The sequence below is a fragment of the Ambystoma mexicanum genome, chromosome 5p (assembly GCF_040938575.1).
Source record: "Ambystoma mexicanum isolate Mex_15411 chromosome 5p, UKY_AmexF1_1, whole genome shotgun sequence".
Lineage (NCBI taxonomy): Eukaryota > Metazoa > Chordata > Amphibia > Caudata > Ambystomatidae > Ambystoma > Ambystoma mexicanum.
Window position 1 is genome coordinate 975,183,897 of NC_090930.1, and position 23,049 is coordinate 975,206,945.

The 23,049-nt window shown below is 44.5% G+C and overlaps 1 protein-coding gene across 1 annotated transcript in view; it reads right to left on the minus strand.

Annotated features, from left to right (window-relative positions):
* LOC138481343 (enoyl-CoA delta isomerase 2-like) overlaps positions 1–23,049 on the minus strand; it is a 316,256-nt gene that overhangs the window by 23,135 nt on the left and 270,072 nt on the right. Inside the window, exon 9 of the mRNA XM_069613445.1 lies at positions 14,757–14,900. Coding sequence (XP_069469546.1) covers positions 14,757–14,900 — 144 coding nt within the window. The remainder of the gene's footprint in view (positions 1–14,756; positions 14,901–23,049) is intronic.

The following is a 23,049-nucleotide window of genomic DNA, read 5'->3' on the forward strand; positions in this document are numbered from 1 at the left end:
CAGAGAAGCCCCTGCAAGGCGACCTCTCCCCTTGAGCTTGTGGGACCAATCAACTCCAAAGTAACCCACCTGGACATCCATCTTGGAGCTGGTTGAATTTCCACAGAGTTGCTGCTGGAAATCGTACAGCCAGCGAAAGGAACACCAGATTGTATGCGTTACTTTTAAGCTGGCCTAGAGTTCCAGGAAGATCCTCCGGACTCCCAGAAAGCAGGACTGACCGAGCCTGAGCACCCTCAACAGAGTGCGGGACCCCGGAAGCAAGGAAAGTCCATCTCTACAGCCAGGAACCACGGTGTTGCTATTTGCGGTAGACGCAAGGAGCTGAAACACTGAACAGCCACTGATTTGAAGATTGCCGGTTGCAAGTGGTGACCATCCCATTGCAGTGCAGGATTCTCCAGAGTCCTCACTCTTGTCCGCACGACTGAGGCACAGGAACAGTGAGACCAGCAGAGCTGCACAGCAATAGAAGTCATCTGCTTCACTTTTTCTTCAATGCAAAGGTACTGTAAAAATTCAGAGAGAAATTGCCTCTTACTGTAGAGTTGCTTGCATATTCTACTACCCACAAGTTTAATCAGCTTGTGGCCCTACATTTGATTCTTCTTTTCTTCAAAGACTTCGAAAACACTGTGCAAAGACTTTTCTACTTACCTACCCAGAAGTGCTTCATCCTATATAAGACTTTTGCCCATTGACTTTGGCTTAGTCTATTGTACTGAATGACTTCTTAGGGGATCCAAAAGTATTTGCCTGCTTAAGAATACTTGTGGTCTCTTGTTGTTCTAATCAGTGGTCGAAGTGTACAAAAATAAGTAGTGGAACTATGTTCCCTGCTGGCCTGCACCCGCGCCCCACAAAGTCCATCACCATGCCCCCTCCCACACACAATATAAACCCCCAAACACATGCACCTGCTGCTTATGGAAATGTTCAGTGCGTTGCAGTGAAAGTGCAAGTCTCAACTTCTTCCTATACTTATATTTAAAAACAAAACCATTCCGGAACAGTTTCTTTTTCAAATAAAAGTATAGAAATGGTACAACTTCGTTAAAAAAAGTAGAGGAGCACTGCTCCCAACCGCTCCCGCTCACTTCGACCACTGGTTCTAATTGCATTTATAACACTCTAAGAAGTTGGTAAAAGGCTAACAGTAAGATATTAATGTCCCGAGCACCCAAGCTATTTAAGCCAACCGAGGATGTAGGTTGTGTCTGTGGGCATCCCAAAAGGGTCTTTACTGATTTTGAAGCTATGAGTGTACAGTATTGAAGTTTGTGTGATACTTTTTATATTGCTCCCTTCTGAAAAAGGCTTATTCTAACTGACTGACAAATACATTAATAATTGTTTATGCAAGAAACCTTGGGTGTAAGAGTTTATTTGAATACTTGTCACTGTGAATCTCTAACTCCCCTACAGCTCACATGGACCCCTCTTGAGATGAGCCTTGCTGCTCAACACGCTACCAAAACTGTGTAGTACAAGCTTATATCAAAGGTTGGGTTTCCTATATCTGTAGTCAGAGTTGTGTAGTGCACCCAAAGGGTACTGCATACAAACTTTGCCTAACAAGCGGTCTTCGGGCGGTGGAAGTGGGACACCGAAGGTTTGAGATGCAGCATCCCCTTCCTTATTACCCCTTTTCCCCATCCTGCCCAGTTGGATACATAGAAAGTCTACCCCCCCTTTCCAACACAAACACTTTCTCACGGTGTGAATGACAACGGACTAATACCCAAACTGTTTACCCGACATGTCCCAACACAAGGATCAGGCAGAGTCAGGCAATTTCCGACAACCATTCACACCCGACTACCCTTTCCCTTCCCCATAGGGATAAAAGGCAGAGCACAAGAGCACACTCCGAGCAAGGCCGAACGCACGAGGAAGCAGCCATTCCAGGACAGCAGTTAAAACGTAGTCGAAAGACGGCAAGACCTGAAAGGACGTCAAGGAGGGAGTTGCCCTTGCCCTTTTCAACCCAGACCTGCAAAGCCCCAGATGAAAGCAATATAAGACCAGGAATCACAGCTGGCAAATGGTGTAACTGATGTCAGCGGTACATGGCGCCCTCCCACACAGATAGCCATGGCGGGGAGACCTGGTTGCCATCGTGGTACCGTCCTTGACTCCAGCGGCAAAGGAACCACCAACAAGTTCAGCACAGCTGGTGAGTCGGAAGAACATGATAGTCGACCGGACTGTGTTATGCTGAAGGTTGCAGTGGCAACATTAAGAAGATAAATAGACCAGAGGTATTTTGTGAACAAACTTGGCACCAGCGATAGAGTGTTCTGGCACCACGTGGCCAAGTCCTTGACATAATGCAGAGGTTTTCATGATATTGTGAAACAGGCGTTTGCACCCTGCTGAGGGGGAACGCCGTACAAACTGAAGGTATGAAGCCTGTACTTGCCGTAGGCTAACAGAGTGATCCAGTGAGATGAGATCGCCTCCCGGAAGACTCCGTTTAAAGATTGGCCAGTGTTGGGAGGTCAAAGCCCAGATGAGGGGGACCCCACTTAACCAAAGGGGTTGTTTAAAAAGACACCAAGACTTTGTTCAATATTACCACTGTGCGAAGCCTGACTGGGGGCTTTAGAGAAAGCCTGACTGGGGGGCTGAAACCCAGACTTAGGTAAAGGGAAGAACCTAAGGTGTCTAGAAGGATTTTTCCTGTTGTACTTAAGTGAGTGGTTAGTCTGAGCCCGACTGAGAGAGGCTGAAGACAGAAGGATCAGAGCCTGGCTGAGGGGGATCTAAGGGTGAAGGGTCATCACCCGACAAAGGTTAACGGAAGGAACTTTTGTTTTGGCATATCAGGCCCTCTGAAGCAAGAGACTTTGCATAAAAGAGACTTGGGTACAGCGGGCCCCGATACTGAGAAAAGGAACTGTAAGCTTGTGCCGGAGAAGCCCAGAAGAGTGCTGTGCTCGAGAGTCCCGCCTTGTCCCGTGCTGAAAACATGGGGAAGGGAGACCCTAACATCCTGACTTATAAAACTTTGTGAACACTTCTTATTCTTATGAACATTAGCCCAAACTATTTTGAAAGATAGCAGTAAGGATTGGCAATAGGTTTCTTAGTATAGGACATTTTATTTGACTGGACTCCACTTGGATGGTATCATTATTGTTTGATGGTCGTAGCTTGCTCCCATCTTAGATTTAGGTTTAGATTAGGTGTTTATCTCACCCATTTGTACAGCCTAATTAACACCCTTGAACTGTGATCACTCATGTTGGTCTTACTTTGATGCCATGCCTTTCTTACAGTCATCACCCCGAATTGATATGTGAGCCTGGTTTCTCCCACACTAGAAAGCCAATTTGGAGATTGGGAAGATGGAGTTTCATGCTATTTTAAGTTTAGCAATGGTTCACCCGGGAAGGTGCAAAGCATTCGACCTTTTAAGGAAGTGGAGTTCTCCTGGACTGTTGGACCAGCAGTCCTTGTGTTTTACAGGGGATGCAGGTGAAAACCACATTGGTGGGCCATGGTATCTTCCTTCACTATGGCCAAAATATAATCTCTGCCATCTCTTTGTTCCATGGCTCTGGTTTGAAAGCCCCGAAAACCTTGGGATCCTATACCTAGGCCTCTCTTTTAGCCTTCTATTTGGACAAATACTCATCTTCTGCAATTATACACTGAATGCCAGTGAAACCCAGACCTAATGTAGTACACAGAAATGATATCCATGATGTACGAAACATGCGAACATTGTTAACTGAAGAAAGAGCATCTATTTGAATTAAAACATATGAGTGTAGACATATGACGTCATCCTGATGCTTGTGTCTGCTTAGATTCACACGCTTTACATCTAGTGGTTGGTGCAGAGAATAAAGATTTATTTTTCGATTTCGAAAAGGCACATCGACTGGGTGTTCCTGTAATACTATCCAAACTTCAAACTGTGAAGTTTACTGTATTATCGATCACGCGTCAAGTTCCTCAGATTTTTAATTTTTCTGATCCAAGGCTGCGTGGAGCGTGTGAATGTGAAGGACTGTTAAGTGAGGTTTTTTTCAAACATGTTGTCTATGGTGCTTCTACTCCCAATGAGGGGAGGTCGGCTGGGTGCATGTGAATCTGAAAAGATAATAGCATCACAACAAAAATTACAAGTATGTAATGTTCGTCTTCCGAGACTTGCGGATCTGCTAAGAATCACATGCTTTGCATAGACTAGCAAGCAGTACCAGAATGTGGTGGGTTGATAGAAGGAACCGAGACACACAATTGTTTTAGGACTGCCTGTCCCACCTGTGAGTCATTTCTGGCATGAGTGTGAACACAATGTTGTGTGAACTTGTGTACTGAACTTCAAGTGGCAGCCTTGCAGATGGCTTCTAGTGGCACATTAGCAATGAATGCCAACGTAGCCGCTGTAGCAAATGTGGAGTGTACTTTAGGCGTAAATGGAAGTGTTTTGTTTGACCATGTGCAACAGTACTGTGTGCATCTTACGATCCATCTAGAGATGGTAGCATTTGAGACAGGGGTCCCCTTCTCTACCAGCTGCTAAGGAAACAAAGAATTGTCTGTTTTCATGAGTGGTTTAGTCTTATACTACACAACTGTCCTTTGAACATCTAGTGTGTGGAGTACTCTTGCTGAATTTTGAAAGAAAGCTGGCAACTCAATTGATTGGTTGACACGAAACTTAGAAATGTATTTAGGTGAGGATCATGGGGATGTGTTCTCAAGAACACCTTGTTTTTGTGTATTCTGACAGAGGGTTCTGTCATGAACTTGCTTAGGACAAATATTAAATCCCATCCTGGGTGCGGGTTTGCAATCAAGGGTAAAGTTTTTTTGCTACTTCCATGCATTCTTTGATGAATGGGACTCCCCACCAAGAAACTTCCTTCTACAAAGTTGTAAAAGCAGACAGAGCTGCAAGACAGACTTATAATGAATTACAAACAAGACCCGAGTCTAATAAATGCAATGGGTAGTGCACTAAATGTGATGGTGAAAATTCAATAGGGTTGACATTTGATTTTATTTACACCATACTACAAATCTTTTCCATTTGTTAAAAGATCAGGCTCCAGTGTTGGGTTTACGGGCTTCTTTTAGAATTTCCATCCATCTGACAAGCAAATGAAAGTAACAAATTCTAGGACTTCAGGAAAAGCTGCCAAGTTGGTTGCTTGAGGTTGAGGATTTAGTGGTACATCTTTTGGATTACTTTCTTTAATAGTGAGGTCGGAGGACATGCCTAAGCAAATATTCTCAACCAACTGATCCACAGTATGTTCCCCTTGGATTCCTTCTGCAGGAATGTGGAGGCGTAATTTAGGCATTTTACATTTTCTCTTGTGGCATATATCTATTTGCCACAAGATCTCCATGACGGGTTGCCCCCAACGTGTAACAATTTCGCTTAGCATGTCTGAATGTAACCCCCACTCGTGTTCTGAGGAACGATATGTGCTTAGCATGTTGTGAGGGGTCAGTAAGGTTGAGACTCACGACTGTATTAAGTTTCCTCAGGATTTGCTGTTTTATTATACACAAACTTACAACAGAAAACCTAACTAAACCTACTCTATCAGAGGATCCCCTACCTATTCTAATATCTATGGGAAAACCTCCAAGCATTCACAAACTTATCCTCACACTAAACATAACATTCAAAACAACAAATACAACATAAATAAAAAAACCAAGTGTCTTGGATGACTTCCCGTGTTCCTGGGCAGATCCTGCTACCCCCGTACTGTCCCAAAGTCAATTTCCTTCAAGGAACAGAAAATTCTTAACCAAAGTCTTGAAAAGTTCCAAAGAAAGAAAAAAGTTTACACAAATAAAATCCACTGCCAAAAGTCTCTTTGCTTGGTGAAAAGATTTGGATTCAGTTCGACAAAGAATATAACAGCAGGAAAGAATAGATAAAAATGAACATGAAAGTACCTCTTCCACTTTGACAACAACTTCTCTGCTTTGAACTTCTGCAGCGTATATTATATATATATACACATATACATATATATATACACACACACACACACACACACACACACAATTTGTCAGGATGCTCTTGCTTAAGGTTTTCTCCTCTTTCAGCTACTTCCTTCTGTTTCAGCTCCTACTTCTTCCAGCTTTTGTAGTTCTGACAAAATACAGACAGCCACAGTCCTGCTACAACAACTTCTGCGATTAGATAATTTGCTGCTATAACTGCACCTTCAAGATTGGCAATTTCTACAAGACATCTTCTACCTCCAGAGGTTTTCTATACCATAAGAAAGGGCAGCATCTTTGCCTGTATTGCAGCTAGCATAAAAGCTGCTCCTAGCTTCTAAATCACTTCTTCCAAAAAGTCTCCGCCAGGCAGATTTAGCAACAACTCCCTACCCCAGCTTGGTATACACCTTTCCTTCAATGGTTACCCCAAAGCCGTTGTGCCACTCTTCCAGCTTTGGATGAAGATTCTTGGGCAAGAATGAATTAAACAACTACAGAACACAGGTGTACAGTTCTTACAGACACAGGATTTAATTTTAGAGTTCACTCTGTGGGCTTGGGTAAGGCTTGTTCTGGCTTCAGCTTCAACTACTTCTACGACTTCTGCGTCAGCCGGTAATGTGTTGCAAGATGCGGACCTTCTACTGCCAACAAACCTAAGCACATGCAATTTCGTTTCACTCTTGAACTGCCATTTCAAAGAGAGGCGCGTTCCCACCTTTCGGTCAGCACTCAGCCTCCAAGGTTCTTGAAACATTGTCTCACGCGCAGCCCCTTTTAAATCATTCTTGCAACTCTTTGGGAAAGTCAGAGTTACTGGCAGTGTTCTCTGTGTTAAGTGGAGCCATGCAACAAAGTAGTGCTGATGTTAGGGAAAAGGAAAGCTTTTCTCACACGCTAGCGTTTCACATAAGTGTGTGCTGCTTTCCCATTAATAAAAGGACTACCCACTTCTGTGGTTAACTTTTACTCGCTTAGATGTGAGCGCAATTAAAAACTAGCTAAAGTTACCGATAAGGTACTTCAGCTGTTCAGGGGTACGGAGCTTCCTTTTCCGCTACCAATTACAATGACTGCAGGGTACTGCTGTTTCCCGATTTAGTTTCCCCTCCCTCTACTACTGCGAGTACTTTTGGGATCCACACCCATCAAGGGGGAGTCTCCTGCTCTCCAATTTCCATTGGCTTGCTTCTGCACACGGGACTTCAGTTCTGCTTTCACAGCAATAAGGCATAACTGGAGAGACTGCTTGTGGCTTCTATTCCCTTCCAGTGCTGCCACAGCTATTCAGGGTTTATGAGCACAGGACCAACTCCGTCTGCATTTGAAATCTGCCTCCTCTACTCCAGCGTCCATGTTGTCACACTTCCTAGTGAACAGCTGGCTACGTACTCTGCTTATTCTGCTTCTGCTACTCCCGACCTTCCAGCTCCGGCCCCAGCTTCTTTCTACTACTCATCCCTCTTGCAGCCTTTTATGCCCCTCAGGTGGGATAATTGGGTTCAGGTACAGGGCCATAATGTTAATTGCCTGACCTAGTCTAGAGTCATTAGGCTTGGCTGCCTGACCTGGACTCCTACATGCCTCTTCAGCCACTTGTAGTTTAATTTCAGAAAATTTGAGTTCTCTAATTCTTCGAAAAGTTTTAAGATGGACTTTCTTCCCCAGATTTTATTACGAGAAGAATTACAAGGTTTCGCTCTTTTAGAGACAGAGGGGACAGAATAGGCAGCATGTTCATGATTCCTATTGGAGTACCTTTGATATTATGGCGGATATGGGAACCTAGGTGTATAAAAGATTGGTTTCTTTGGTTCAAACCGAAGTTGAGTCACTCTTACCTTTTCACCCTTAATAGGGGAATCGAGCTGTATCAAAATGTCAATAAGTCAATTTCTCCTCTAAGACTGGGTTAATAGTATTCTTCAAGGAAAAATACTGCGTCTCACCCCGCGCAATCACCTCACTTCCCTGGGCCTGGTCTTCATCCATATGAAATTTCTTCCACTTAGGAAGGACTACAACCACGTTTTAGCTCACTGTGTCCTTCACAGAGGAGAACTATCTATTTGCATATTAGTCTGGTCCCACCCACAATGGCAGTCCAGCACCAAAATGTTAGGCAACTCTCCATAGAACAAGAGTGGGCACCTTGCCATAGAACAGATAATTTGACAGTGTTTATTTTCGGAACTTGGGGTTTCACCTGAGGTTACCCAGGGTAATCCAGATGTGGACCCCTTGCTCACTGTGCTTGGAGAGGCCCAGCTTTATCTCATTGATGAGGCCAGAACAAGTGCCTGGGGTTGCTGTTGGCACTCTTGTTCAGAGAAGAATTGCTTAGCATTTTGGTGCTGGACTGCCTAGGTGGATGGGACCAGACTGATATGCAAATGGCTATTTCTCCTCCAACGGGTACAGTGAGCTAAAATTTGGTTGTGGACCCTCCTGAGTGGCCAACTTTCCATAGACCAGGTTATTTGGCCGTGTTCATTCTCAGTAGAGGGGCCCCCAGACCTCTTTATGTCTTCTAGGTAGTTGTGTTGCTCTGGAACATGTTGAGATTGGAGGTGTATTCCTCTTTTAAGGCTCCAGTTCCAGATCCTCTGTACTGGTGTGGACAGACTGAGGGAGCGAGTTCCGCCTTGTTTGCTGATATAAAACATGGCTGTTGTGCGGTCTGTAATAATTAGTAGATTCTTCCCAATTAACTGATGGAAGACTTGTAGTAATTTGAAAACTTCAAGCAAATCTAGAGTGATATTTGTGTTAACATATTCCTTGTGCCGTTAGATGGAGACAATGTGCTCCCCAACCTGAGAGTGATGCGTCTTGTGACTGCAAGGTGTGCTGGTGGATTTTCCCTCTAACAGGTTTTCTTTTGTCCACCACTGAAGAGCCGACACCAGTGTTTGCAAAACCTCCGCTAGATCGCCCCAATTGCCCTCTGCCACCATTGTTTTGCTAACCACGCTAGCACTGGGCGCATATTAAGCCTTGCATGTGGCACGATGAAGATGTGTGAGCCCATCATGCCAAGGCGGCGCATAACCTTCCAGACTTATCTGCCGACCGGCTGTATAACAAGGTGTTTGTTGGATTGGGTTTTGGACCCTCTCGTTGGAAGTGGGGGTGTGTAAGGTGTCTTATATTTGAATGACTATCACTGGGGATTAGGCTGGACATCTTTTCATTGATAGAAAAGCCTAGTTTGTGCAGAAGATTGCTTTCTGCGTATTTAGCGGACATACTTCTGGCGTCTCTCCCGTCATTAGCCAGTCATCCAGATAAGGTTACACTGGAATACTCGTTGCGTAGGGTGCAGTGCCACTACTGCTAGTACCTTTGTAAACACACAAGGGTGTGATGCAATCCCGAAGGGGAGCACCCTGAATCGATAATGCGCTTGACCCACTTTGAACTGTAGTTATTTCCATTTTGTGCGGGTAGCATTTAAATATGAAAGTATGCAACTTTCATATACAGTTTTGCCATACAGTCCCCTCTTTTGAGCAGTAGGATGACTTCTTGTAGTGTTGTCATCCTGATGAATTTTTGAGGATTTACATAAGTGTTTGCTAGCCTTAGGTCCAGCACTGGGTGTTTTGTTTTGTCCTCCTTTGGAAGAAGGAAGTACACAGAATAAATACCCTGGCCTACCTATGATAATGGAACAGTACTATATCTACCTTTTGTAGCAGTATTTGAATATCGTCTTGTAGAATCTATAGATGTTCTACTGGCATCCTTATCGGCGGGTGATCATGCAGTTGTTCTTGAAACTCAATCCAATAACTGTTTTTTACCGTTGACGGCACCCGCTTGTTTGAGGTGATCCCTCCCATACGTGAGCGAATGGGTTTATGCGACCCCCCTACTGGGGTGATATGGGAGGGGACCTGGAACAGCTAGTCACTAATTGCGGAAGGGGGAGCACCTCTTGAGGTTTGGCCTCTCCCACTGCCCTGCCCCTTCTGAATTGTCTTGGAAATTAGGCCTGAGGAACACAACTGTACCTGGTTTCCGAACCATGAGGAGGAACATGCACTGGAGGAGCTAGTCGTCTTGATGCAGACCTTGAGTAGCTTTGGCCGTGAAACACTACCGGCTTGATTATGTTCCTCCCTGCTGAAAAGGACGGTTTGAAATTTGATTCAATGTTTTCAGTGTTTCATGGTCCCATTTTGCAGTTTTTATGCCCGATCGACTGCTTTGCCAAATAAAACCAAATTTTCTATTGGCATATTTAAAAGAGTAGCTCTCAAGCCAGACTTTGAGCCAAGCACATCTCTTTAATAAGGTTCCCTCCACAATGATTCTTCCACCAGTATCCGCTGGGTCTGCTGTGTTTTTTAGTACTGCATTAGCAGTCCGTTTCCCTTCAGATAAAGGTTTCATAATTTCTGTTTTAGGGACACATGGACCTTAGCAGTAAGTTCTTTTATATGGTCCCATTTTACTCTGTTGAACCTAGCCATTAAGGCCGTACTGTTGGCAATGCACTTTTGATATGCAGCAGTAGTTGCCACCTCTTTACCCAAGGCAAAAAGCTTTTTGCTTTCTTTGACAGAAAGGGCCTCTGATGTAGCCAATGGGGTACCTGCCCTTTTGCATGTTGTGCTTACAGCTAAAGAGTCTGGTTTCAAATTACCTGTGATGAAGAGGGTCAGTAGGAGCGGATTTGAACCTCTTTTCAACTTGTGGGTAAACTAGTTTTGTTAACACTGGAGTTGTTAGGGAGTGGTCTAGTCGTCCTTTTACAGATTCAAGTTAAGGATTGTACTCACTAACTTGTTTCTGATCATTTAGGAAATAGTCTACAAATCTTCATCTTCCTCAGATTCCTGCGTATCACTTTTGAAATAATGGGATGCTTTTCTAAGCAAATTATGTAGCAAGTTGTCACCAATAAGCGAAGAGGAGACAAGCTCATCAATGTCTGGTGAGGGTACAGGAAAGTCGTCCAGGTCTGTGCCCGAGTTTTCTTCCTCAAAATCTTCTTGCTCGTCCATATATATATTTCTTATTTCCATTGGCTCCTCATAAGCGACAGAGGGTTCAGTTCTTGATTCTTTGAAAGGTACCTCTTCTTTTAAAACCTTTGGTTTGTTTTTAAGAGTATTTTTCTAAAAACTTCATAATGAGGCCATCTTGTTCATAGTGACCTCAAATCTTTCTTTTGTCCATTCCCCTGATGAACCCAGGGACCGCTGTGGTCAAAACCAACTTCTTTTGTTTTAACCTGTTCCTGTGTTTGTTTCTTCTTTTTGAGACTATGACAAAGAAGAACTAGCTTCAACATGTGTAGTTTTCTTTTTCTCATGCGTTGAAATAGTAGTTTTTGGAGCAGGTTGTTTTGGTTTATTTGTAGTATCATATGCATAGGTGGTCAGCATGGATGTAGGCTTTTGGCCATTTGTCGAGTGAGAAACACTAGGCCCGGATGTCCTTTGTTTGACCGACCCAGTAGGCACTGCCTCTGCTGAGGATTTTGAACCTTTCGACGGAAGTATTAAAAAAACTTGTTGAAATGTGTTGGTCGCTGCAATGCGTTTTGATTTGCTCAGCGTTCCCGATGAGTGCGCCGACATTTTCCTGTGTACTGATTTAGCGGGTTTCGACTTGTTGCCAGGTGAAGTCTGCATAGCAGAGCACAACTTTTGCCATAAGGATCTGGGGACTGGACTATAGGAGTCCTCAGTTTCCTGATCCGAAATCGCTTGGGTTTCTGATTCGAAACCGGGGCTGCCATGTTCTGACTCCATTTCCTCCACCTTAGAGAAATCCGTCCAGCATTTCAACCACTAATCTTTAAGTGTTTTAGGCTTAAAAAGCTACACGACCAGCATTTGTTTTCCCAGTGGTCCCTTGGAAGGTAATAATTGCAGACTATGGGGGTCATTACAAGGTAGGAGGTAGCCATGCCGCTGTTAGCGGCATGGCTACCCCCTTACCGTGTACCGGGTCCGGGTTCCACGAATGAGGAATTACCGGGCCATTCCGACCTTGGAGGGCCCGGTAATTCCTCATTCGATGAACCATTCCCCATTCGAGCCCCCATAGGGCTCAATGGGAACGGGGAGGGTGCTAACAACGGCCCATTAATAACGGGCCCATTGTGAGCACCCTGGTCTGCTCGCGGGACCCGCTAAGGGCGCCGGGTAAAACCAGGTGTCCTTAGCGGGTTCCCACGAGCAGACTCGTAATGAGGTGGTAAGGGGTTGACGGCTCCGGCACCATTACCTGCGCCGTTAACCCATTACCGCCTCACTCAGAATGACCCAGTGTGTGCCTTCCCACAGTAACTTTGTTGCACAAGGGGGGCAATTTAAAAGGGGGGATTTTCCATGTCAAAAGCTTAAAGACAGTAAGATAAATAATATTATTGGGGTAATGTAAGGATACATTCTCCTCGACTAACTTGCATCTTCCCCCACACTCGCTATTGTGAAGGCTGAAGCCTGTAGCTGTAGCCGTCGAATGCCGATCTCTGAAGCCAATATACGCCTTGTACGATGATCGATCTTGCAGTCATCATGCTCCATCAAGATATCGTAAAATGCTTAGAATAAAATATCTTTCACTACATCTCGAATGTGTGCTCAATCATGAGCAAAAATAACACTTTCCGAAAATCCACAGAGTACGACCAACTCGATAGCGGGAAAAAATAATCAGAGTACCTCAGCGCATGTGGGGTACAGTACATGTCAGAGTGGGGATAGTATTACAGGAATGGCCAGTCGACACCAGTTTTCAAAATCAAAAATAAATCATGTCATACTCTACACCAACCACTAGTTGTTTGGCCAATGCAAATCATGTGATTCTAAGCAGATCCACAAGCCTCCGAAATATATATATATATTGCAGCACTACACATTTTGAAAAAGTGCTGTCATAGTGCAGAAGATCCCATCTTCAATTAATTGATGTGTTGTGAAGCTAGGCAACACACAAGAAAGGCTTAAGGACTCCCAGTATCAGTCTGTCCTCCCATTCCATCGCATTTGTCGAGCAGACGCATTAGATTGTCTGGTTTTATTTATCACACATACACAAACACATACTTTATAACAATATTTTAACTAGATAGTTTTGCCCTTCAAGTATTTGTTGCGGGGGCTTCTTTCTAATAAATCTAGGGCAGGCTTTGGACAGAAATGGATTTAGGACACACACACAGATAGTCCTCCCATTTCTATTTTACGCAGCGTGCCTACGCAAGCTTTTTCATGATCAAATGACCCGCACAGCCAGGAATTCTGTGGCACAATTAAGGGCAAAATGACAGGAAGGTTTAGGGAGACATGGGCTTTCGGCAACAATTTAAATTGGAAGCCGTTAAGCAGGGAGGCTTCTATGAAGGAAACACTAAAACATTATGGGATTTGTCTTTCTTCACATTATTATACTCCCTACAGTTTGTGTTTCTTTTCATGGCAAACTGGGACTCACGCTAGCCTGTTACTCTGTATCCCCAAGGTTTAGGCACCACACAGACTCTCCCATGGGCTACGCATAAAAGGACCTGGCGCCGCTGCGTATGGGTGGATGTGCTGCCTACTTCTGTAAGTGGGTCTGGCATATTACTTTTCTCAGGTGCACTTTTGGTGTAGATACAGGGTCACAAAATACCTTGTTTCATAAAACTATTTTAAGGATGTGAATTACAACTGTTTTGTAGGTTTCTCCACTTCAATTTTAAGGCTGGATATTGACTGTATAGACTTGTCATAGAAAGTATGCCATTTAAAATATTTTCCATGGTCAATTAATCATTTTCAATTGTCACTTCTAGTAGACCGATTGTGAATTTGATTGATTGATTTTGGGCCTTTATGTCAAATGAATGAATTTTTGCCCATTATGTTCAAATAACAAATAACTGGCCCTAGATTATACTTTGGATACAGTACATTGCACTTTATACCTGAAGCAAAAAAAAAAAAAGGTTCTTTCATCAGTTTCTATTGTTCGTTTCTACCTATGTGATGAATTATATGCATGTTTGTGTTTATATGGATTCTGTTTTTCATATTATTGGTTGACTTTATTTAAATTATTTTCCGTTGAATATATTCTTCAACCTTTTTCACACACTTGTGGTGTATGATTTGTGAAGGAACACATTATTTATGAAAATCTAATTAATTTTCATTCTTTCTTGCACCATGTAATATTGGTTTTTCATTCGACACATCCACTCATGGCCAGCATGAGTTTGCAGGTTTGCATGATCAGAGCTTCATACATACTACACATTATACCTAGATACCATTTGCCAGCAGGAGCTACCACTGAAATAATGAGTATCGTCTTTCTCATGTCAATTGGAAATAATATCATAACTTGAGCTAAACCATTCTGCCACACCATAGTGTTGGGAATCCTACGCAAACTGTAAAAACACAATGGGCCTCATAGGTTTGGCCGCAGTTTGAATTACCACCAAACTCGATTACCAATACCGTCTCTTGGTCCTGCGGATTTGCCGCAAGATTACAAGCGATCGTAGGGCGGTGTAAATTTTTGGAGTGCATGGGGATTTCAGCTGAATTACTGGCTGTGATAATTCTGCAACAGTAAATCCACCAATTTTTGGTGGCCAGGTAGAGGATTTACCTCAAGCTTCCTGCTGTAGGGAAATCCACCTTACCGCCCAACACACAGTACGTCTGTGCGGTAATGTGGCACTACTGGAATTAGTGCTGGATTACCACTGTTTTTACCCACACCGCCTAACTTGTAATGTTAATTGCAAGACCAACCTCTTTTGGGAGCTGTGCATAAGCCTTGATTCTGTTCGAAACTTGGCTCTGGAAAGTGCTGTCAGGGAAGACCTCTGTGACTAACCCTTGGTCACAGGCTTGGGTAGAAGTCAACTTCTTGTTGAACAGAAGCATTTCATTAGCCTGAAATAAAAAAGAAACATAGTTTGATACAACTATACACAACCACAAACAATGCACCGATTATATGCATAAACTAATGACAGATCAATATAAGCCATGTAAGGAACTCATGGTGGCAACAGTAAAGACAGACAAGTGATCACAGTTCATGGGTGTTTAATAATAAACTGTATAGGAAGGTTGGAAAAACGCCTAATCTAAACCTAAATCTAAGATGGGAGCAAGGCTACAGCCATTAAATCATAATAAGGCAGTCCTAGTGGCGTCTTGTGAAATAAAAGGGCCTGTACTAAGAAAAACCTATTGCCAATCTTTCCACTAAATACAAAAAATAAGTGTGGGATAATGATCACAAAAAGAAAGAAGTGTATACAAATAATAAGTCAGGATGTGGTAACTGGCGGGTCTCCCTTCCCCACGTTTGAGCACGGGACAAGGTGGGATTCCAGAGCACAGCACCCGCTCGAGCTTTCCCAGCACGAGCCAGAAGTTCCTTTCTGAGCTAGGTTAGGCAAGATTGTATGCAGTACCCTTTGGGTGCACTAAAACACAGACCTCCTGGCAATAGAAACCTCAACCTTTGGTATAAGTCTGTACTACACAGGTTGGTAGCGTGTTGAGCAGCCACGCTGTAAATACCAAATTCATGTAATTGCCATGTTTCTTTGCCCCAGCAAGACTTAAACCCATTGCCCATGTTATAGCGTTATGTCCATGTTAAACCAACTGCTTTTGTGTCCGCACACAAGGCCCAGGGTTTTCGCCTGGAACAGATATTACTCACAGGCTTAGGAATGTTCCCTCTGCTCTCCTTTCCTGTAAAGGCTACATAAATAATGTCTGTTAAAACTCTTGCACTTCCCGTCCGGTCTAAAGCTGCCGTGCGAGTCAGCATGCATTCATTGACCCTGGGGTCTCCTCTATGAATGATGATTGCTAGCATCCGCACTCTTTCCCGAAACATAAGCATAAAGCGTATCTATATTCGGAGTTGTTATTCTCTGGGATATGTGGGAATGGGAACTTGTGTCAGAGCTTGTGCGTCATTCTGTAAAAGATATGTCCTGCTATTGTCCAGCAGCCCATGAATGGATATTAGTATCACTACCGCGGCAAGATATGTGTAGTTTGCAAATTCCCCACTGTGTCAAATGTGATGAATTAGCTTGTTTTTACGACCACGCATGTTAAAGATTACACGTGCATCCTGAAGGATATTTTGACTTGCTTAGATAAGCTATATGAGTAATGACCATTTGCAAATGTTCGGCCTTTGTAAAATGTCACCGCAAGGGCTGGAATAACAGCCAAACGTGTTTTGGCAGAAGTGCCTGGGCTTCGCACCAGTCATAATACTCAATGTAAACGTTTTCCTATAAAGAGCCTGCTCACTGTAATGTTAGTAGCTCACTCTAGATAGCATCCCTATGGTGTATCTTGAAGTCAGCCCTTCGCGGAAGTTTTGCATTGCAATAAATGATTGTTGAACTCACTTACTAGTGTGTTTATTGGTGGAGACCTCCGCCTGGTGAATTTTAGCATTGACCGATTAGCGTCCCTGAACTGGTGGATCTTGCAGATGCAGTCCATCGCTTTGATGCGTGCCTTCCATTGAGCTCCCGTCTCCGGTGGACGACTTAACTGGGCCCAAACACTATCGCACCTTTGAATGCAAACAGCGCGGTCCTCCCTTGAGACGGAGATCAAGAAGAAGGAGAGAACGACTGCTCTGCCAAGGACCAGACGAACCAGACAGAGGGTAGGTCTCCTTGGTGCAGTGAGTGCATTTTGTGTCTGCAGAAAGTATTGGTGGATGGTAAGCCACATTGGTATCAGTTTTATGGTACGTATTATTTTGATTGTAGTAAGGATATTGTAATTAATAATGGGGAATTTGTGCGATAGAAATAAGAATGAGGAACCTATGCATGCGCCTGCTGAAGGCACTCCATGTTACACTATGTTAACCAATTATGGGTTGGGGGTGGTACAATTTTGTAAAAACTGTGAATACACAAAGAAGTCCATTCAATTTAAATGGCCCAAAGCAGGCACTTTTTGTATACCCATAATCGAAAATCTTGAATTAGTGTTACTAAAAAGAAGGGTTTGCCCCGCCCAGCATGATGCTATTCGCCAGTGGCGAACAGAAGCGATAAAGCAGAAAATGTCCCAAGATAAAAAGGATAGGAAAAAGCAAAAACGGACCTTACAGGAGAAGGCATGTGAATTAGATAACAAAGAGTTTGAACACCGGCTAGATGTAGAGGATCGGGCTGCATTGATAAAATTCAGTAAAGGCATGTACCCACTCCTCCCCAAGCCAGAGAAAGAGATAGTCAGCCTCGACAGCGAGGCTGATCAGGATACAATCAGATTGACAGAGAACCTTTTGCGATTAACAACACCTGTCAGACCCCAGCCTAACGGCACGCACCTTGCCCCGACTGCACCCCCTCCCCCTGAAAACCCACCCCCATATGGTACCCAGACTGGTACTATGGACCCAAATGGTGTCGAGGAGCAGGAAGTAGGGCGCTTATCTAGACAGGGGCCCTTCTTCCCCCCGGTTGAATATGAAAAATTAGGGCGCATGGCACAACAAGTGTTTGATAACCCGACCTCAGGGATAAAACAAAGGTTATATACCTGCCAAAAGAAGGAATTTCGACAGGTAATGAAAATGCATTGTGACCTTCTTCATGCATGGCTGAGGAATGAGGCTAAACGCCAGTGGCCCGTGGGTTTGTTTGATATTTATAAGGCCATTGACACTGAGAAAGATCGGGCAACCCTGTGGCACCAGTATGACCAAATCATTGACGAGGTAACAAAAGTTATGAAAGATTATGATGATCAGTTAAAAGAGGAAGAAGAGGAACGTTGTAGAAGAGAGCAGTCTTTGCATGATGCCAAACCGACGGGAAAGGCGTTGGTTAAAAGGATATATGATGAAAAGGAGCCAGGGAAGGTGGGATATTGGACGGGTTTATTTACCACCCATAGCAAGGCAACCCGACTGGTATGCTTGCAAGAGCTTTTGAACACAATGGGATCAGAATATGAAACAGGAGGGCGGGAGGATGTTTGCAAAAAGGTGAGAGAGTGCCAGGATGAATTGAAAACGTATAAACCGAAATGGGAAGCGGAGGATCTTAGGACGGGTAGATTGTTCAAAGAATTATTGGAAGTGTTTCTCCCAGGGGCCCAGCTGGTCCAAGTAATGGCACCACTGAGGGAATGTGCGCCCATTGTTACAGCAGCCCACGACCCAAGTTACAAGACCCTCACGGTAACCAAAACATATGTCTATGTACCCCTCACTAGAGCAGAACTGTTCAGTATAATAAAAAGCACCCCAGACCCTAGGACCAATGCCGCGGGATTCTACAAAGAGTTGAGAGCGCTATTTAAAATGTGTACCCTGACTCTGCAGGACATTGATCATGTAATGTCCGCCGTGACCCCGGCTGATGTATGGGAACCTTTTAGATCTCGGGACCCCCCTGGGCATGCCATTAATTGGACAGAGTTAGAAAAACAGGATACAGACCGGAAACCAACTGACCCCATTCCAGAGGACCTAAAAACGCTAGGGATAAGAATATTAAGGGCACTGAGTAGCGTGTTGCCAGAGGTGGATGTGAATGTAGAAAAAATGGATGCCGTTATACAAGGCCCTGCAGAAACAGTTGGGGACTATTTTCTGAAATTTGAGAATGCATTTAAGGCGCACAGTGGCCAGTCTGTTAGCAACCCCACGGGTCAGAGATATTTCGCCATGGGCTTTGTGAAGGGTTTACGAAAAGGAATTAAGAAACCACTTAAATTGGGCGAGAGTACTTGGCAGGCAAGCACCCCATCCCAGACCCTAGAGATGGCTAAATATTACGAGCGACAGGAAGAGGAAGAAATGGAAGGTAAGAAACAGGCAGATAGGAATCTAAAAAATAAGGTGCTAATGCAACAATTGGTGCAACCACCTTACAGTAAACCAAAGGGCCAGAAACCCCAGGTAAGAAACCCTACAGGTAACACTACGCAATGGACACCCCCGCGAATAGACCAATGCTCATTTTGCAAGCAGACGGGACATTGGAAAAATGAGTGTCCCATATTGATGGCGCAGAATGGTCAACCGGCGGGTGGGAGAGGAAGGGGTCGAGGTGGATCCCCCGCGGGACCACCTCAAGGCCAGGGAAGGTTTGTAAACCCCGAAAATAATGTATTCTCAAACAGCGCAGCGACAAATGGTTAGAGTGGATGGCAATGAGTTTGTGGAGGATGAACTAAGTGGAATGATGTTCTTTGATAACACAGCAGCAATGAGTTGAAACGCCCCTAGTGAACCTGAGGAGATGGTGTCTGTTCCTATAGACCAGAAAGGACCGTATGTTAAATTGCAGATAGGACAGCACCCCACCGTTAGATGCTTGGTCGATACCGGAGCAGGTAACAGCTCAGTTGACGCCAAGGCCTTCCCCTCAGTTCCACTATCGGGTGAAAACAAAGTATCCGTAGGGTTTGGTCGGGAACCCATATGTACTCCAGTGTCCCAGAGAGTTGAGATGTCTATATGTGGAGTGAAATTGACTAACAAATGGTTACTTACTAACAGGTGCCCTGAGAATCTCCTTGGGTTGGATCTTTTGAAAGCTTTAAATGCGACTATCTATTGTTCCCCAACAGGCGTTCGTATGACCATATGTAAGTCCAAAATTGGTGGTTGTTATTTGGTTGAACCATTGCCACCAGAGTTACAGGAACTGCCGCAGAGCTTTGGGCTGCTGGTAGTAATGATGTAGGTGTTTTGAACATTCCCCCTGTTGTGATCAAGGTAAAACATGGGGTCCCTCTACCCCGAACCCTGCAATACAAAATATCTCCAGAAGGGGAAGCAGCATTGGTAAGGATTGTACAGGATCAAATGCGACTTGGGGTTGTTGAAGAGTGTGATGACAGCCCATGTAACTCCCCGATTCTCCCGGTTCATAAGAAAGGAGATGAAGTTACCCTGTATAGATTTGTCATTGATCTTAGGAGAATTAATAAGGTTGTGGACCCCAGGTATCCAGTTGTCCCTAGTGTAACAAGTATTCTCACTATGGTCCCTCCCACGGCCACTCACTTTAGTGTCGTGGATTTAAAAAACGCCTTTTTCTCCATACCCATAGCTGAAGAATCTAGATACCTCTTCTCCTTTGTATTAGCACAGCGACAATACAGGTTTTGTCGAGCACCCCAAGGTTACACAGAGAGCCCGGCTATTTTTAGCCAAGCACTAAAACAGCAGTTGGATGAAATTCTGTTACCCTCTGGTGTGATGCTCATACAATATGTGGATGATATTCTCATTTGTGGAGATACTGAATTAAGTTGTAAAGAAGGTACCCTGATTGTGTTACAGCATTTGGCATACCATGGCCACAAAGTGTCGCTTAAGAAAATGCAGTATGTACAGTCCAAGGTTGATTATTTGGGATATGTCCTCACTGCAGAGGGTCGATCACTGTCACCTGAGAGGGTACGGTTAATACAGGAAATGGCCTATCCCAGTACCTTTAAAGAATTGAGACGACTGTTAGGTATTACTTCATATTGCCGTCATTGGGTCCCAGAGTTCTCCCTGATAGCTAAGCCCCTGTTACAATGTTTGAAAACAGAAAAGGATCAGACACCCTTCACTTGCACGCAAGAAATGAGAGAGGCCTGCGATGCTCTGAAAAGCGCATTGTGCAGTGCCCCAGGGCTCGGGACACCCAATTACGGCAAGCCTTTTACTCTTTTTGTACATGAACAGCAAGGTTGTGCCCTATCTGTATTGACACAGGAACAAAATGGAAGGCAAAGGCCTTGTGCTTATTTTTCTGGCACCTTGGATAGTGTGGCTGCAGCGCTTCCCCCATGTATGCGATCAGTTGCTGCAGCAGCGGTAGCTCTTAAGCAAAGCTCTGGTTTAGTGTTGGGAACTGCCGTCATTGTAAAAGTTCCCCATGCTGTGGACGTATTGCTCAATAGAACTCATTCTCAGCACCTCACAGCTGCCCGTTTAACGCAATATGAACTGACATTGTTTGCACCAAATGTAACTATCATGAGATGTAATACTTTGAACCCGGCTTCCCTTTTGCCCTTGCCGAGTGGGGAGGGAGATCAAGACATGCACGATTGCCTTATACGCACTGATGAACGGACCCGAGGTAGGGTCGATCTGAGTGACCTTCCCCTAGAGGGAGGTGATGGGATTCTATTTTGTGATGGCTCATGTTACTAACTGGAAAGTGGGGAGACAGTAGCTGGGTACGCAATAACAACTGAAAGTGAAATTGTCCATATGGAACGCATACCCTAGTTATCAGCGCAAGCTGCAGAATTAAGGACATTAACAAAGGCTCTGGAATTAAGCAAAGATTTAGCTGTGACCATCTATACGGATTCAGCTTATGCACATGGCGTGGCCTTTAATTTTGGTCTACTGTGGAAAGAGCGAGGGTTTCTTACCTCGCATGGAACAAAAATAAAACATGGTCATTTGATAAACAAACTATTAGCGGCATTGGCTGAACCCGCCCAGGTGGCTATAGTGAAATGCTCCGCCCATAAAAAGGTGGTAGATTTTGTGGGGCAGGGGAACGATTTAGCAGACCAGGTGGCTAAATATGATGCAGAACACTGTAAATTGCCCGTTCCAGAGTGTAACATGCTGCAAAGGAATGTGGAAGGGAAAGGGGATGAGGGCGGTTTGGAAAAGGGCCCTGAGGAGATAGTAAAGGACATTCAAAAGGAAGCGGCAGATTGCGAAATTAAAGTTTGGACTAAAGACAGCAACAATGGACAAACTCCTAAAGGGGTGTGGCTGGACAAAATCAAAATGAGGTGGTTGCTCCCTGACAGTTATTTACCCATGGTAGTCGATATGGCACATGGGAATGCCCATGTTAATGCAGGTGCAATGGAGGACATTCTGAGCAAAGTATGGAAAAACCGGAAAATTGGATCCTATTGCAGGAGATGGGCAGCACAGTGTGCTGTCTGCCTCCAGCATAATGTGGCCAAATCTGTGAAAGTACCAGCAGGTCATAGCAGACGTCCTACGCAGCCATTTGAGGTGGTGTATATGGACTTCATACAAGTGGAACCAGTTGCTAAATTAAAATATTGTCTTGTTATGAGGTGTGGGTTCTCTGGTTGGACGGATGCCTACCCCCTAAGAGACAACACTGCTATTGCCACAGCTAAATGCATCCTGAAATACTGGGTGTCCCAGTACACAGTGCCCAGCTTTCTGTATTCCGACAACGGAGTACACTTTACAGGTCAAGTTGTGAAGTATGTATGTACTGCCTTGGGTATCGATCAGCGATTCCATTCCGTCTATCATCCCAAGAGTGCTGGGATAATTGAACGATTGAATGCCGTAGTGAAAAACAAACTGGCAAAAATATGTGCCTCTACAAACCTGAAGTGGCCAGATGCCCATCCCTTGGCATTGTTGAGTATGCGGACCACTCCAAAGGGGACGCACAAATAGTCCCCTTTTGAAATTGTAATGGGCCGCCCTCCAAGTGCATGGTCCATCCCAAAGCCAAGAGTTATTGGTAATATTGAACAACCACTGTTGAGGGATTATTGTGCTGAGCTCACGCATAAACTGTCTATTATCCATCAACAGGTGAAAGACGCAGCCCCGTCAGCTTTGGAAGGAGAAGGACACGCCATCAAACCAGGGGACTACGTCCTCGTGAAGAGTTTTGATCTCACCAATTGCCTGCAGGCCCACTGGAAGGGGCCATTTTTGGTCCTACTGGCGACGCAAACTGCTGTGAAGGTTGCTGTCCACAAAACGTGGATCCATGCCAACCATCTTAAAAAGGCACCACCTCAGATAGTCCATCCCCCGACCAAGGACAGACCACTTCGCAGCCGAACCTACGGAGGACACTCCCAGGTATCACCTATGCCCTAGGAAGCAACATTGATTGCCTATGTTTGAACTCTGACATCTGGCTGAGAAAGGACTTGGTAAAGGGTCGGAACAAACAAAGGACAACCGAGACACAGATGAAGTGGCCTCAGCAGCCCCTCCTGGGTATGAAGTAGCCCCACCGAGACACAGATGAAACGGCCTCAGCGTCCCCTCCTGGGTAGG